Source organism: Parambassis ranga, chromosome 18 (genome assembly GCF_900634625.1).
Source record: "Parambassis ranga chromosome 18, fParRan2.1, whole genome shotgun sequence".
Lineage (NCBI taxonomy): Eukaryota > Metazoa > Chordata > Actinopteri > Ambassidae > Parambassis > Parambassis ranga.
The window spans coordinates 1438783-1455598 of NC_041038.1; the positions used below are offsets into that span (position 1 = coordinate 1438783).

The window sequence follows — 16816 nt, forward strand, 5'->3', positions numbered from 1 at the left end:
TCGGAAATCAAAAATCACAAAAACTGAAAATCACACAAGGTGTGGAATCAAAATGTGGCTTAGCGAGACAAGATACGAAAACAAGGCAGCAGTCAAAAAAATGTAATGTAATGTAACAAAATGTATGGCTTTATATCTTTTACCTCTACTCTGTCCTGGAGGAGTGTGATTCACATCATCCTAACTATATGGGCCGGTGAGTCACTGTTTGGGAGCACAGTATGATCTTACTGTGTGAAAGGGCACCAACCTCTATTCATAATATCTATAACATCTACTTGTTTTGTCTTCTTATTCAGACCTTCTTCTGGAACATGTTTATGCAGAAATCACCAAACCCATTCAGCTGTTGCCTTGTTTTTTGTCTGTGTTGTTGTTTTACGCACCTCTGTAGGCATGGACAGATCCAGGCATGGACACTTATCTATCAAATCAATGCACATCTTCAAAACACTCTGTGTGCTTTGTCTGGTTTATGATAGGTTTGTGGTACCTGGTTAAGTTATGTAACTGTACAGACTGTGCTTAGTTAATGCAAGCTTATTCATGAATGTTACACACAAGTGTCCTGTCTGAACATTTCGCCTAGGATTCTCAGAAATGTACCCACTTACTGAGTTCAACCACATTCGGAACAACAACAACAACAACAACACCAATTTAGCATGATTCTGCCCACAGCAATGAGATAGTTATTTAAATAAGTCAGATTAGGTTGTTAGGCTCGGTTGCTTGGAACACACTGTGAAGGCTGTGTAGGGTCACAATGAACTGAACCTTGCTGTCATGGGTGTTTTGCTTTTACAGCTGAACTTATATATTATATTTAATTTTTGAAAGTAACAGAAAAATGCCCAGGCACAAAGCACCATTTTGGTTTTGTTTCTTCATAGGTCTCTGTAAAAGCCTATAATTATTTTAATTATGATACTCTCCAGCATTCCATGAGGGAACAAATAGGTTCAATTCTGACACCACAAAAACAGCAGCACATTCTCATATTTAATTCCTAAATATTTTAACCACCAGGCCTGCAAAAGTGTTCAACACTCTCATAAGATTCACAAAATCACATAGTAATCTGCCTGTTTACCTATAATGGTTAATGTCCTCTCTACATATGACACTTAAAAAAACTGAAATGTTCCTGGTGTAAATTGACATCACAGAAATAATGTGTGAAACGCTACGTTTTCACATGTGTGTAAATCATGGTAAATTCGGCTTAATCCTGCCATCAAAGGTTAATGCTAATCTTTTAGAAAATATGAGAAGCCTAATATACTTCTGTAACAATAAAGCTACATGTGAGGAAACATTTTAAAATGTGGAAACAGGTTTACTTTATCTATTTTTATACCATACTTAGTATTTGTGTCTTTGTGTCTCCTGATACATTTGGAAAAAGTGTGTTAATTTCCATTTTCAGTCCTGTCTGTCAGTTGCTTGGTGAGTAGTGTGTAAGGAATGTTGACAGCTGTGACTAGATTAAGGGTTTTATGTGTCACCACTTAAAGTGAGAGTTTAAAGGGAAACTGTATCACAGAAAAGATGGATTAGTACCATATAATCCCAAACGAACAAGATCTTTCTGGATGCTTCTGCCACTACAGTGCTTTCTGTAGTCCTGTATGATAAGGAGGACAGATCTGCTTTGCTAAATTTGTATGTCAGTGTGCAAGGAGCATATTGTCATTGTTCTACTGTCTCATTGTATAAAGTTGTGGTTCTATCTGTCTAAAGGTCCCTTTAAGGGAGATAAAGAGGGTTCTGGAAAAAAAAACATTCCTGCCTTCCTGTGCGTGTGTGTGTGTGTGTGTGGAGGGAAAATACTTAAGTGACTTTTCATATGCTCTGTCATGTAGTGAGGACAAGAGAGAGACAGACAGAGGAGAGTGAGAGTGAGGGAGAGAAGGAAGTCTGTCCAGACAGTGTCTGATGTCATTATCTGCATCATTCCCTAAAAACTTCTGTGTGAGTGTGCTGTGGAATGGGTTGGGGTGGGATGACGGGCGGAGCTTCAGGCCCTGCAAATACAGCATAAAAAGACAGAAGCTCCTTTCAGACACTTAAAACAGATACGACAGAGAAAGACACCACCACTGAAACAAAAGGACCAGCACACCCGCAGGTAAGACCTTTAAATAGACAATTTTCAACTACTAGTAGCAGCTCCTAAAATGCAATATCATTAATTTTACCCTCATAATAGAAGGGTAGAAATAAAAATGTGCCTGTGTGAAATTTAAAATATTGTTAAACAGAGTTGTATGCTAAAATTGAAACCAAAAGTGGACAAAAGGTCATTGTATTTTATTATTAAGTTGAATAGTAGTTTGATTTTATGATTCATTTTACACCATATTAACAGCACTAAACAGTAACAATGTGGTAACACAGTATGATGACCTGGATGACTGAGAATCTTCATCAACATGTGGTAACACATACTGGAGTGCTTTACACATTAAACACACATTCAAACATGTACAAAAATAAAACAGTTGGCTACAAATCCCACACCTAACAATGTAGGTAGGTACAAGACATGTATATGTACACTGTTCATAATGACGTTAATGTCCCACAAAACCAGTTCTGTAGATATGTAGGTATATATATGGTGTATATATGTAGGTAGGTAGCCTAATTTTTGAAGATATAACTTCAGACCAGATTTACTCATTTACATATCATTAGATGTTATTGTGTGTGGCGCAATTCAGTTTTCAAACTATATGAGCTTTCCTACATTTAAAAGTTAAGATGTTTGTTCACAGCTGGAAGCGAGCTGTTAAATAAACAGAGGTTGACCTGTGAGTCTGAAGGCTGTTGCTATACAGTGCTGCTTTATGTCTGCAGTGGAAAATCAATGGTACTGACATACAGGCATCACACACACACTGGACTTTGTCAAGCTCTATTCTGAAACTTAGTCTGACCTTAAGCAAACTTCTGTTCTTAACAAAATGCTAAAAATGTAAATTTATCTAACCTGAATATGATTAAGGTAACAGTGAAAAGTTCATACCTAGACATGCATATAAGCGAGGTAGCAAATGGAATGTGGGGCTATATTTATAGATTTTCCAAAATAGCCTCACATTTTACTTGTTTTTGTTTTGTTTGTGGTTTTTCATTTTTCCAGTCAGATAAAGGATGCAAACTCATTTCCTGTGTCACCAAATTCTTGAGTAATGTTATGGGAATATTATCCGTTCTAACTCCATGGACATCATCTGGAAGCTGTTAGTTTCAATGTGTTATTTAGTAATGGTGTAGCCACTCCTCATTCCTAATGAGAAGCAGATACAATGCACCCACAAGTTTATGGGCTCAACCAGTGAAACATGAGTTTTTTTTCTAATTCAGTACTGTAAACTGAATCTCAATGTGGTCCTTTCCCAGAATGCACTTTGTGTACATCTTCCTGCTGCTGACCCTTAGCAGAGTGGGGTGGGGTTCTCTGCAGGATAAGCAGACTGACTTTGGCATCAAGGTCTTCCATGAGTTGGCCAAGGGCTCCTTAGAAAAGAATGTGGCCTTCTCCCCATATGGCACAGCTTCTGTTCTGGCCATGGCTCAGCTTGGTGCAGATGGAAACACCTACAAAGCTTTAACTACAGCTATGGGCTTTTCTCTGCAAAGTGAGTGACACACAGATGCATGAATAAACATCTGGATATCTGAAACATCTCAAGACTGTGTTTGGTAGCGCAGAGCATCAACCTTGTCGCTTGGTTTCTACTATAGAGCGAGGGATGCCTTGGCAGCAGCGACAACTGCAGCGGATGCTTTCCAGTGAGAGGGGAGTGGAGATTGCCAGTGGGGTTATGGTGGAGCGGAAGCTGAGCATAGAGAAGGGATTCCGCCGGGCCCTGGCCAAAGCCTTCCAGACTCACCCTCATCAGGTGGACTTCACCAATCCAAACCAGGCTATTGATATCATCAATGCTTGGGTGTCTGACCACACTGCAGGTACAGCAGTCACATCCACCATCAGTTTTTACTGTAAAATGGCTGCTGTGTCTGTCTTTTGAATGTAATATGTAATACCTCTCTTTTGTCTTTTCCTCTATAGAAGCCATACCTGAATTTTTGCCACATGGATCTCTTACTGATGAGACCAGACTGGTTCTCCTGAATGCCCTGCATTTCCAGCATCTGTGGAAAGTTCAATTTGACCCCAGAATGACACAGGAGAGGATGTTCCACTGTGCCAATGGCAGCACAATGCCCGTACACATGATGAGAATTACCAACCGTTTCAATTATGGTAGGCCGATGTTATTATTGATTGACTTCTGTGGCAACTATAAAAGATGATAGTTGTAGTACATCTCTGTTCCCTCCTAATCCACAGGTGAGTTTGTGACTAGCGACGGGGTGGATTATTATGTAACTGAAGTCCCATATGAGGGTGACTCACTGAGCATGCTCTTGGTGTCACCCTTTGCATCTGATATTCCACTGAGTACGATCGTTGCGGAACTGAGTAGCAAGAAAATTCAGCTCTGGAGGTCCGAGCTGAGGAATGTCAAGAGACAGCTGGCCATGCCCAGGTGAGAGAGAGTCGGTGTGTGTGGCTAACAGTTATTGTACTGCCATTACCAAAAAGATTATATTTGTATGTTTCTGCAGGTTCACTCTAACTTCTGAAGTAAATTTGAAGGCTGCTCTACTTAACATGGGTTTGGGAGACATGTTTAACCTGGCTACTGCTGACTTCACACATATTACCTGTAAGTTACCTTACCTAAGTTAGAAACTTTATGTAGTTACTTTATGTTTCACTCAAAGAAAGAAAGAACTTCTGCAGAATGCAATTTCATCTAACCTGTGTGTTTCCGCCCATCAGCTGATGAGAGGCTTTGTGTGTCAAAGATTCTGCAGACAGTGAAGATTGATGTGAATGAACAAGGAACCAAAGGGGCAGCAGCAACAGGTAACCTCATACACACATAAAATGAAAAATAAAACACAAGGAATTATCCAGCACAGTCAAAACTTTAGATACCCTCACTCCATAATGGAAGCCCTGTCATTTTTAAACTATATCACATTTTCTGAGGACTTCACTGGAAACTGCTCTGACAGTTTTTTCTTCTCTTCAATCTGATAGCTGCCATCATGTTTTCCCGTATGGCAGTGGAGGAGATCATTTTGGACCGGCCCTTTCTCTTCCTTATCCAACACAAGGACACAGGTACAACTTTTATTTTTCATAATCATTTTCACAAGTCCAGTCAAGTGTATAAGTCTTTTCTTTCTGGGCTTAGGTGCCGTACTCTTCATGGGTCAGTTCAACCAGCCTCAACCACATTAACCCCTTCCTACTGTGTGTGACTACTGCTGCTCATATTCCACATGACAACCAGACCTGCAGAGCTCAAATGACTTGACATATATTTATTTTTGACCTTAAGAATGATTTTTTAATGTCTGTTCTCTGTTTATTTATTTTTTTTGTCTATATGAAGACTAATTTACTGCTAAAAATATGCACTTCAGAGTTGGAAATGTTACTGCAGACAGAGAGATGATCAAAAATGTATTTTTATAGATGTATTTTTCAATATGTTAATTGTATGTTTTTGTTATTTGCCTTGTTGCATAAAGCTGCATTTGTATTTTTGCATATTTATTAAAATATGTTTTTAAAGTCTGTATTAGGTGTAGTCTCAAAGAGATCTGAAGGTCTGCACTGACCTCTTGTGTCCACACACAGTAAAAACAAAGCAACACGGTGGCGCAAACCCCCAGTCCATGATGACTGAATGTGAGCATAAATGGTTGTCTGACTCTCTGCATCTTGAAGGAAGAAAGCAGTTTTTTTTCAATAACCAAATACACATGAATAGTTTCAGGACTGCAACAGTCATTCTAAATTACGTTGATGAAATGTGTTTGAATCTGGCACAGTTGCACTTACAACCTGTAAAGACTTAGAATTTGGGCCATAATCAGTGTCTGGCTGCATGGCTTAAATAAAATGTATTAGTATGACATTTTTGTCAACACGTGTGGATACCGAGACTCAAATGTATGCCCATTAGTACTTCTAAATCTGAAATGTAAACCGGCAGTCCTAATAGAAACAGACAAAAGGCTCGGTAGAGGAGGCGTGAGGAAAAGGAAGATGTGTGACCCTGAAAGGCAAAATTCAGGGCAGCAAAATGTCAATAGACACGCATGCTCACTAGAGCCGGAACTGTTTCTCAGGACAACAGGGAGGGAAGGGCTACAGTTCAGTTACAGTAGTGTAAATTCGGACACATAGATATGGATTTTCAGCGTTAGCTACGTTTTAGACGTGCACGTCGGACTGGGCAGTACAGAAGCAGAAATCGTTGTGACGTTACAGGTACCAGAAATCCTAAAAAAATGGTAAGTTACGGCGTCTCATTTGTCAGAAAGAGCTGAAGCTAAGATTGCTAGCAAGGTGTATGATTCCAGGAAGTGTGTACCTGCGGCACCTTCACCTGGCTTCTGTGAACATAGCTTGTAAGCTAACAGGCCGTAAAGCAGCATAAGCTGTTAAACGGTGCAGTTTTTCTAACAAATTGCATGGCTCATCATTCAATGTATGTGTAAAGTTATGTACATCCGAATGGCATTGTGTGAAGCTTAAATGAATACTTTTGGATTTGGATCATTTTCGAGATTTCTCGTTTTGGATGTAGCCGACTGTTGTATTGAGATTCTGACCCACAATGTTTTTTTGGTATCTCTCTAAAGGGATTTTCCGGCCTAATAATGGCCAGCGTTCTAAGTGATCAATATGTATGAAGCAATGAATTGATTATACAGATTAAAGAGCTCAGAAGATGCCGGTTTGTTGGTGATTTCAATGCTCAAGTGTATTGGTACACAATAAGCTAGTGTCGTATTATTGTGTGTGTGTGAAAGAGAAAGTTTGTATCAATAAAAGGTCTATGTTGTAGGAATTAATACCAAATGTCGACACCATGTGGCAGCACTTAAAACTGACAGTTGTGTTTTCACCTCCACCCCCTACTAATGCACTACCACCACCTCTCTCATTAAATACAGCTTCTCTTCATCTTCACGTTTTTCTCATTCAAGTGAGCTGGTTACAGTTTATATTATTGTTTTAGAATACAGTTTTAAAAGGCTAGTGCAAGACTAGTGAAGCAAGAATCAAGGCTGTGGGAGCACTTGTTTGCGTAATAGTCTCCAGTCTCTTCCAAATATCCTGCTGTAAAACAAACAGGAACCATACCTCTCACACTGACTTTGTCATTTAGCGAACCTAGAGAGAGAGAGAGACAGAATAATAGAACATTGCTTTAAGCAAACAGAACTACCTGATAGTCTTGGCTATTAAGTTTGATTATGACTGTAATAATTCAGTGTCCTCACATTCTAACTGTTTAAAAGAAGCGGACATAGTCTTTGGGGCTAAAATATACAGCAAAGGTGCTAATTTTCTCATTAGTTTTTAGTCACCAACTTAGTTGTACTAAGTGATTGTTCCATTTAGAGTTAAAATAGACTGTAAAGTAGGGCATGTATGTGATGTATGCAATGAACTGCATGCATCTTTTTATTCAATTCTCTAATAGAATATAAAAAAGACAAAAATCTTCAATAAATGAGTAACAATCCAATAAGTCTCAAGACCCATCTAACAAGCTTAAATTTGACATTTGCTTTCCGTTACATCACTGACATCGAGTTTTTTTAGTGACTGCTAACTTGTTCCTACAGTCATCTGAATATACTCAAGAATTTTCTACCAGTGGTGATTTTTCTAGTTACAGCAACTGATCAAAACAAGTAATTAAAGAACAACATTAAAACATTTTAATGTGGATTGTATATAAAAATAAATCTGGAATACTGTCCTGTCTTTGTTTAATTACTTCTGTGTGTAGATGCGGTTCATGCTGCTGTTCAGCCGGCAGGGGAAGCTGCGGCTGCAGAAGTGGTACACAGCAACAGCTGAGCGTGACAAGAAGAAGATGGTCAGGGAGCTGATGCAGATAGTGCTTGCCCGCAAACCAAAGATGTGCAGTTTTCTAGAATGGAGGGACCTCAAGATTGTCTATAAAAGGTAAATGTCTTATTTTTTTTCATTTCATTTCATCGCTATTTTTAAATAAGCTATCAGAATACCTTGGAATACAATACACTGATGTCTCTTATGAAGATGTTAACAGAGTAGAGCATTTTGAATTAAAATATTTAATAAAGTTTGTCAAGCAATAGGTAGTAATCAACTTCATTTAAAGCTTTTTAGAGATCAACAATATTTGCACCTGTGCATTGATCCTTGTCAAAGAAAGAAAGTGTACACATGGTTTGTGAATTTTGGAAGCCAATGTTGATTTTGGCAGTTAATATGTTGGGATGTGTGGTCTCAATGGAATTCAAGTTAAAAAAGGTCAGCAAGTTGACACATTAAACATGAGGGGTAAGCTTTACAAATTTGACTTCCAAACCAGCTGAACCAGCAATGCTACTTAACTGTAACAGTTGTATGGCCTGAAGAAATCAGATCTTTCAGAAATGAAATGAAATAGGGGTTTACAGAATTTAAAGAGTTAAATGTACTATAAGAATTCTTGGAAGCTATGGATGAAAAATGCAACAGAACTGAAGAAGAACTGGTGAAGCTGCTGTCTTATTTGTTTAAGTGGGTCCTCTATTTCTACTATCATTAGATAATCTTTACGATATTGATCCAGCACTTGGAACTACTGTTAGGGATGTATTTTCAAGTATGCCAGTATTAGAAATATCTGCAAATTTCAAATTCTTGAAAAATTGGTTGCAAGTCAGAAATGGCTTGTAAATTTTTCCAGTTAGGAGTCAAAGTTCATTATAGCATAAAAACAGCACTTGTTAAAGTTACCAATGACTAGGCTTGTGCAAAATCGTATCGGGTGCAATTAATCATCAGAAAAACTGTCACCGTTTAATATTTGCCACTTATCGATTACGGCGATTAGTGTCTCGTCATGATGACGAGGACACAACACCGGCTACAGCTGTATATAGTGCCACGACATGCATTAGGTGACGCGTGGAGCGTTAGTTGTTGCCATAGAAACTGGATTTTTGCTCGTATCAAAGGAATGAACTCCGATCTTTATTTTTACGGACTCCACAGCAACATAGGAAAACATTACAACAGCGAAGTCTCCTCCAGCAGATATTGGAAAGAATTCCACTCAGCCGAGAATCCGCGATACGTTTAGTCATCGTGCTGCTTACGACCAAACTAAGCGCTGGAAGAACGTAACGCAGGTTGATTTGCACAGACATACATTTAAATGTGAAATTGTCCGGTTAGTTTGTTTGTTTTTTTCTGCTGCTGTTCTACAGTCTGAGTGAAAACATGCACTAGTGTGTGATGTAGTCCAGTCACAGGTTCATTTGCACAGACACATTTTTTAACTTGAAATAATCACTGATGTGACTTTTCTGAACGTATTTGTCCCGTTTAATGTTAATGTTGATATGCACTGCTCTGTGACCTTAAGATAAGAACATTTGAAGGACAAAGTTACTTTAAATGTTTGCTTCATTATTATTTAAGCAAACATAAGCAGTTTGTGCATCTGTTATCAATACATATTTCAAACATAGCTGGTTGGTGACTAATCACTAAGAATGAATGAAGTAGTTAACTTGACTGATGATTTGTCGGTATCATGCTACTGTGCCGATTTAGAGTCAAAAACATGTAAGTGCAATTGTCATCAATTAATCGTCAAATTAATCGTTATCGGCTAAATGCCACAATTAATCGTGATTAATTTTTTTGCCAATATCGCCCAACCCTACCAATGACCTTCGCAAAGTTTCAGACAATGGACTTATTTCAATCAGGAGAGACTGAGGTCACTGAACAAGAGTGAATTTATTGCAATACAACAAATTATATGTGCTTCAGGATTTTAGACCCCGACATGATGTCCTCCTTAAAAAGGAGGAAAGTGCAGGAGGAGAGGCCAATGAAATTGGATATGCCCGTATGATGTAAGTTTCTGTGATCTTTGCAAATGCTCATGTACACTAAAACTTGATTTGAAAAAAATCGTGGATGAAATCGAAATTGCAATATTTGCCAGAAAAATCGCAATTCAATTTATTCTTAAAATCGTTCAGCCCTACCCCAGGGTCCAGACCTGGTGGTGGTGGAGAAGGCTGGAGAGTGGGAGAGGCAAGGGCTTGAGCTGGCGTGGATAGGTTGCCACTGAAAGGCTGTTGAAAAGACTTCTTAGCCATGATTGGCTAAGTGACTGATGGGGCAACAGCTGATTGGTGGGGAAGGTATTCTCTATTAATCACCTGACCAGAGTAGGAGAGAGAGTGAGAGAAGAGTGGAGAAGGGGAGAAGGGGAGACGGACAGAGGCAGATAGAGAAATGAATGACGTGCTTTATAAATGATGATAAATGATGGTCTTTCTGATTGAACTTGCGCTAAGAGCTTCATTTCTGTACATATTCTGCAAGACCTCAGTGCTGCTTTTGACACCAGTGATTGTAGTTTTTATTACACAGATTGGAACATGTGATTGGGACGGTTCGTGGCTGGTCAAAATCAAATTGCATCAGATAGATTCCAGTTTGTTCATGTTAATAAAGTCAGGGAGTTTCACGAGGTTCTGTGCTTTGACTAATTCTGTTCACTTTATACATGCTTCACCTGGTAAATATTATTCAGAAGCACAGCTTAATTAGTGGGCCAAGGCAGTAGATTGGGGCTGTAGAATGAACTACATTGGTCCACTATTGTTATTGCTCATACTTCTTCCTCTTATTCCTTCCTCCTTTGATTTGTAACTTGTCCCGCAGCTTTGACATGAGTGACCTGAAACTTTTACCAGACATGCGTCTCCTCATTTGCCCCCATGATAAATTTGCTAAAGATTTGAGATGGAAATTCTCAGGAGCAGGTATTTCTATCCTGCTCTTACGGATACATACTTTGACTGGGAAACATGAAATTCAAAATGACATAAGTAGACCCACGTCCGCTGCTGATGGTGAAAGTAACTTTTCGTTTTGTTGCAAGAGACATTTGTTTAAGAAGCTTTTTCTAGCTACCGCTCTGCTCTCTCACTGCAACAGGGAAGGGAGGGGGCGAGGGAGCTGTTTCCATGGTAACCTCAGCAGCTGCTCAACTGACTTGGAGCCTTTTCTGGTTACATCATCTAAGATGGCTGCTCACATTATAAAGGAATTGAGCTAATTGAAAACCACGTACATGCATATATTGTATTGATACATAGAGAGGCATTGACAGTCACACACAGACATACACAACCACACAAGAACATGCACATCTACACTCACATACACAGACACTATTAGAGGTAGGAGGTAGTAGCAGGTAGTCACACAGAAATATACATAGACACACAACAATTTACATACCTGCACACACAGACACATCATGGTTTTCGGTTAGGTGCGGTTTACGCTGTTGAGGTTTTGGCTACTTTTAACAAACACTCTGGAAATACAGTGACAGAGAGGAGAAACGTGAATGACGCTGAACTGGTAAATGCTACATGCAAATGCTATTAGATCAAGTGGGAATAATGTTTGTGGTTGACTATGAAGACTACAAATCTTAGTAAGGACTATTAACTTAAAAGTGATTTAAGTACATTCACAGAGTGACTCTGAGGAAGGAGCAGACAGTTTCATCTCAGTGAGGAGCCCCATTGCTAAGCGTGACACGTTGTTTTGAGGAGATGAGATTGGTTGACAAAAAAACATGATAATACATTCCTAATAATATAAACGGGTACAGGTATGGGAGTACAGGTATCTTTCACAAAATCACTGTATACCACTACTCCTCTTTATTTCATTTGTTGTTATTTTTGTCAATCAATTCTATGTAGACATAGAAAGTCTTACATGTGACTTTACTGAAGCATTAGATTCTTCATCAGAATCTCCACTTAACCCTTTTGTGGAAAGATATGTGTTACATTAACTCTTGCCTTCAAAGGACATAAATAACTAGCAACTCTAGAAACTATTACTATTTATGCCTATCTATTTTTATGTGTGTTTTCATGCAGGTATGCCAGCTTATATTTCTGTTGTGCAATTGAAGAACAGGACAATGAGCTCATCACACTGGAAGTCATCCACCGCTTTGTAGAGCTGCTTGACAAATACTTTGGCAGTGTAGGTGGTTGATCTCTAAAACTTGTGTGATTTATCGTCTGTAAATTTTGCATTAGATGTAGAATTAAGGTCAACTTAGTTCACAGAATTTTAACTTTGCTTGATTGAAATCCTTAACAACCTGTGTTTTTGTTGTACAGGTATGTGAGCTGGACATCATCTTTAACTTTGAGAAAGCCTATTTTATTTTAGATGAGTTTCTGATGGGAGGAGAAATCCAGGACACATCTAAGAAGAGCGTTCTCAAAGCCATTGAACAAGCTGACCTTCTGCAAGAGGTAACTTGGGGCCACATTTATCAACAGAGTGTAGAAATGTGCATAGATCCTGTCTTGCAAACAACGTTTACCATGCACACGCCAGTAGTTGCCAAAATATCCCATTTGTGCCTAATCTTAAATTGAGCCATCCAAATGTAGCATGCTGTGAAAATGGTGTTATTCAAGAGATTAAACACTTCACATATTCTATAATTATTTCAATTACTCATATTGAAGTGCAATATTTGATTTTTTTGTAGTGTATAGATTAGAGCAGTGTTTCCCAACCAATTTGTTGCAGTAACAAAATAGTGTGTTTAAAAATCAGTCATTTAGAATGGGTTTAATATTTGATAGTAAACTTCCTTAGTTTACAAAACATAAACCATCCTTTGGCCACAAAACATAAACCATCCTTTGGCCGCAAAACAGTACTGCTTCTGCAGAGACTGCAAGCTATTTGCCAGGTGGAGAGGTTCAGAGCTACTAGCCCCTTTCTGTTATGATCTTGTGTTCTGCTGTTCTTGTTTCCTATAAGATTCTTGGTTTCCTGGTTATTTTGGTATTTTTGTATGTTCATAGTTTGTTTTGATCGTTTCCTGTTTTATTTTGAAAGACTATGTTCCCCTGTATACTCCTGTGAGCGTTCATTCCTCTTGTTTCTCTCCTTTGTGATTTAGTCTTGTGCTTCCCTTTGTCATTGTCAGTTCGTCTGTTTTACCTCTCTCTTGTCCCTGTGTCTATACTGCGTTTTCTAGTGCTCATCCATAGTTTCCTCAATCAAGTGCTTATTTCAAACCTGGCTTCAGTGGACTCCTTAACTCCTCTAACACATGACAGACTTTTCAGGACTATCAATAGCAAATGGCAGGATTGAAGGTGGAACTAAGAGCATGCCAATTAGTTATTTGATTGTACCTCCTCCTCCACCACCACCTGGTCCAGCTAAGGCTCGAGCTAAGGCTAAACCTCTTACGAAAGACAAACTACCTGGGCCAGCTGGGGTTTCTGTCTCATCTTCACCTGATCCAGCTGTGCTCTACTTGTCTGGTCCCGAGCCAGCCGGTGGTCACAAGCCTTCCACTGAGCCAGCTGGTCCCCCTTCATCTGAGCCAGCTGGGGTCAGCTCCTCATCTCTGCCTGATCCAGCTAGGAACTCCATCCCATCTCTGCGCGATCCAGCTGGGGTATCCACCTTGTCTCTGCCTAATCCAGCTGGACTCTGGAGGGTCTGTGTCTCCGTCTCTGGATCCTGGAGGAATTTCCGTCTTAACCTGTGTGGTCATCAGCACTGACCTTGGAGGGTCTGAGTCTCTGTTTCTGGTGGTCTCTGTTTCTGCCTCTGATAGTCTTCTGCAGCCTGGACCCTGGAGGATTCCTGTTTCAGCCTCTGGTGATCTCCAGACCCACCTGGGGGTCAAATTTGATCCCCAGCTCACATTTTTCCATCTCCATAACATTGCCAAACTCCAGCTGTGGCCTCCCAGGCTTCACCTCAAGACAATTGGCGATGGGGCCTGTGAGGTTGCTGCTCTTCGTCTGTGGAACGCCCTGCCAAACCACCTTATGGTGCCACAGAGTGTGGATAAAAAAAGTTTTAAGACCTTCCTCTTTAGGAAAGCATATCTGAGCTAGGCTTTTTTTTTTTACACCGTTCTTCTTCTTCTTTTTTGTTACCATTTATTAGGGCCTGAGCACCAAGTGGTGCAAAGGCCCTATTGTAATTGATTTTATTGTCTTTTTATTCTATTTTAACTATATACTGTCTTTTTAATCCTCACTATGTTGCACTTTGAGACTTGATACCAAATGTAAAGGGCTTTACAAATAAAATTTGGTATTATTATTGCTAGCCTGATCCACTGGTAAACTGTGTAATTGGAATCCCAGGAGAAAGTTCCCAATAAATTAGGTCCTGTTTGGTATTTTTAGTGACCAAAACAAGAACAACAAAACACAGGATGATGACAGTTTGTATGAGACCAGCATGGTTGTCAGGAGAAGAAAAATTAATTTACTAATTATTCAAATATTATTTTAAGCTGGGACACCTATAAAATATTTATTTCTTTTTTTTTTTTTACAATTTTAAATTGAGAAAGTCCTCTATTTAATTGGTGCTGTGTTTTGTCTTTGCAGGAGGATGAGTCTCCCAGAAGTGTATTGGAGGAAATGGGCTTGGCGTAGGCCAGCATCATGAGTGAACACACAGGGGACGGATGGAACATGCTTGGACTGACAGCACTGGGGACTGATGTACAGCATTTAGCAAAAAGACTCAGTTAACAGGAGATCCTTTAGCCTGGGGTGTGTGTATTCGTTTGTTTTGTTTTTTTATTCCAATGGAGACTACACCACAACCTATGGGAATCCATGTTCACCATTGGTACCAAAATAAGGACTCCATGGTGAGATCTGCTTTTTGAGGTTTAGAAATAGGTTAGGATTAACAGTAGTGATTAAGATTAATATAAGGGGAATGTGTTGAACAAATGGAATGTCTACACAGGGATGGGTGAATAATGTGTGTGTGTGTGTGTGTGTGTGTGTGTGTGAGAGTGAGTGCGTGTTAATAAGGTAATCTTGTGTGGCTACTTGTTTGTTTTAAAGGCAGATGATAAAGTGCAGCTTTATTGAAGCAGAGTTACACTTCTGAGCACACAACCATTATGTATACTATCTGTTAAATTAAAGCAGATTTTACCACAGGTAGGCTGCATTCACCTTCTTTAACACTTATAATTTAGATGGAGGCTTTTAACGTTTCATGTTGTTGCCTTGTGCATTAGATTTAAAGCCACATCACCAATGGACATGTAAGTAAAACAATAAACCTATGGGCTTGCTATGATGTAAAGTGTTCTATATTTGGACTGTAATTCCTTTCTTATTAGGTATAAGATGTCATTAGCCCATCATACCTCACACACAGGTAACAAACTGCATCCTAATAATAAACCAAAGACATCAGTCTAAAATAGTTTGTTCATATGTATTCTGCAAATGGACTGATGAAACGAATGCAGGTTGCAGTTTAAGTGCTTCTGCCCCTCATCCTGCTTCATTTTCCTTACATATACCTAAGTGCTTGAGAACTTGTTGTACTGTTTCTACATCTTGGAGGCTTTTTGACATCTTATATATATGTTTTAAATTCTGAATGTGTGCACATTTCTCTGAAAAATGCTGGCAGAATGAGCAAAGGCTCTTTTATGAGTGTAATGGTGAACAGGGTCATGGTGGCTCCATACCTCAGGTATTAGGTTAAACAGAAAAAGACAAGCTGAACTCACTGTACTCCATGAACTGACAGAATGCTTTTGTTTCAACATGCCTGCAGTTTGCTGAAATTTAGATTAGCTTCAAACAAATAAATCATTTGCCTGGTTGGGGGTAATAAAGGCGTGTGCAAATGTATGTGTGGTCCAGAAAATGCACAACAATTAACATTTGGGCTGAGTTTAATTGCGTTTTTATTAAATCAAAGTACAAAATTGACTTATCTTCTAAATGTTTTGCCACTCTTACCAAGCTCATGATGTTAGAAATAATGTTCTGGTATTTCTTCTGATAACACGTTACCCTTTTAATAACAAAGCTTATTTTCTTATAACAACTTTATTACTACATTTATCTCAAAAGCTTATCATGACACAACAAACAAAACAAAACTTTTTATACTATAGCTTTCTTTCATGTATTTTCTTAACAGCAGAGATCACCAAAACAGATTATTATTGTGTACCGTAAACGGAAAAAGAGGAGAGCCAATCCCAATTCTCTGCTCTAGGCTGTGTTGATCACAGTTACATCACAGCAGTGATTTTTCTTGACATTTTGCGAATGATTGGATCACTGTAACTTTGAAATTTTTATCCACTCAACACCATAAACGAAAGAATCAAATAATTAGATTTTTTTTTGTACAGCATAGTTTGGAATCAAAATTGTCTCTAGGTGCTTTCCAGAGATCTAGAACCTGAACTGCAACTAAGTACCTGAAGCCAACCAGGCTGTATTTAAAGGGAAGAAGCAGCTGATGACCGGCCGGTTAAAATGTCTATACCTATAACTATTGGCCATAACAGAAAGGTCTTAAAGGTGGAGGCAGTGTCTGCCTCCTGAACCCATATTGGTAACTGGTTCCATAGTAGCAGTGCCTGATAGCTAAAGGCTCGTCCTCCCATTCTACTTTTATGAATTCTAGGTACTACAAGTAAACCTGCATTCTGAGACCTGAGTGTTCTATTAGGAACATATGGTACTAGCTAGTCCATTAATGGCTATATATGTAAGTAGGAGAATTTTAAAATCTATTCAAAATTTTACCTGAGCCTAAGGCAGGAGAGATATGATCCTTTTTTCTGATTCCTGTCAG

At 39.0% G+C, this 16816-nt stretch overlaps 2 protein-coding genes across 2 annotated transcripts; both read left to right on the forward strand.

Annotated features, from left to right (window-relative positions):
* Positions 1-1901: 1901 nt before the first annotated feature.
* On the forward strand, positions 1902-5669 carry serpine1 (serpin peptidase inhibitor, clade E (nexin, plasminogen activator inhibitor type 1), member 1). The gene is made up of 9 exons (XM_028429079.1): positions 1902-2131; positions 3409-3647; positions 3754-3978; positions 4082-4276; positions 4364-4562; positions 4642-4742; positions 4859-4945; positions 5123-5206; positions 5280-5669. The coding sequence occupies exons 2-9, from the start codon at positions 3410-3412 to the stop codon at positions 5324-5326; spliced, it is 1176 nt and encodes a 391-aa protein (XP_028284880.1). The 5' UTR covers positions 1902-2131; position 3409; the 3' UTR covers positions 5327-5669.
* A 398-nt stretch (positions 5670-6067) lies between these two features.
* On the forward strand, positions 6068-15289 carry ap1s1 (adaptor related protein complex 1 subunit sigma 1). The gene is made up of 5 exons (XM_028429080.1): positions 6068-6387; positions 7899-8077; positions 12070-12178; positions 12319-12456; positions 14578-15289. Exons 1-5 carry the CDS (start codon positions 6385-6387, stop codon positions 14623-14625), a joined length of 477 nt encoding a protein of 158 aa, XP_028284881.1. The 5' UTR covers positions 6068-6384; the 3' UTR covers positions 14626-15289.
* The last annotated feature ends 1527 nt before the right edge of the window (positions 15290-16816 follow it).

Bases quoted from the DNA above. Each gene is read 5' to 3' on its own strand.
- serpine1 (XM_028429079.1), top strand. From the start codon at position 3,410: ATGCACTTTGTGTACATCTTCCTGCTGCTGACCCTTAGCAGAGTGGGG. The intron at 4,563-4,641 runs GTGAGAGAGAGT...ATGTTTCTGCAG, and splicing joins AGACAGCTGGCCATGCCCAG to GTTCACTCTAACTTCTGAAG. The intron at 4,743-4,858 runs GTAAGTTACCTT...TCCGCCCATCAG, and splicing joins TGACTTCACACATATTACCT to CTGATGAGAGGCTTTGTGTG.
- ap1s1 (XM_028429080.1), top strand. The intron at 12,179-12,318 runs GTAGGTGGTTGA...TTTGTTGTACAG, and splicing joins TTGACAAATACTTTGGCAGT to GTATGTGAGCTGGACATCAT. The intron at 12,457-14,577 runs GTAACTTGGGGC...TTGTCTTTGCAG, and splicing joins AAGCTGACCTTCTGCAAGAG to GAGGATGAGTCTCCCAGAAG.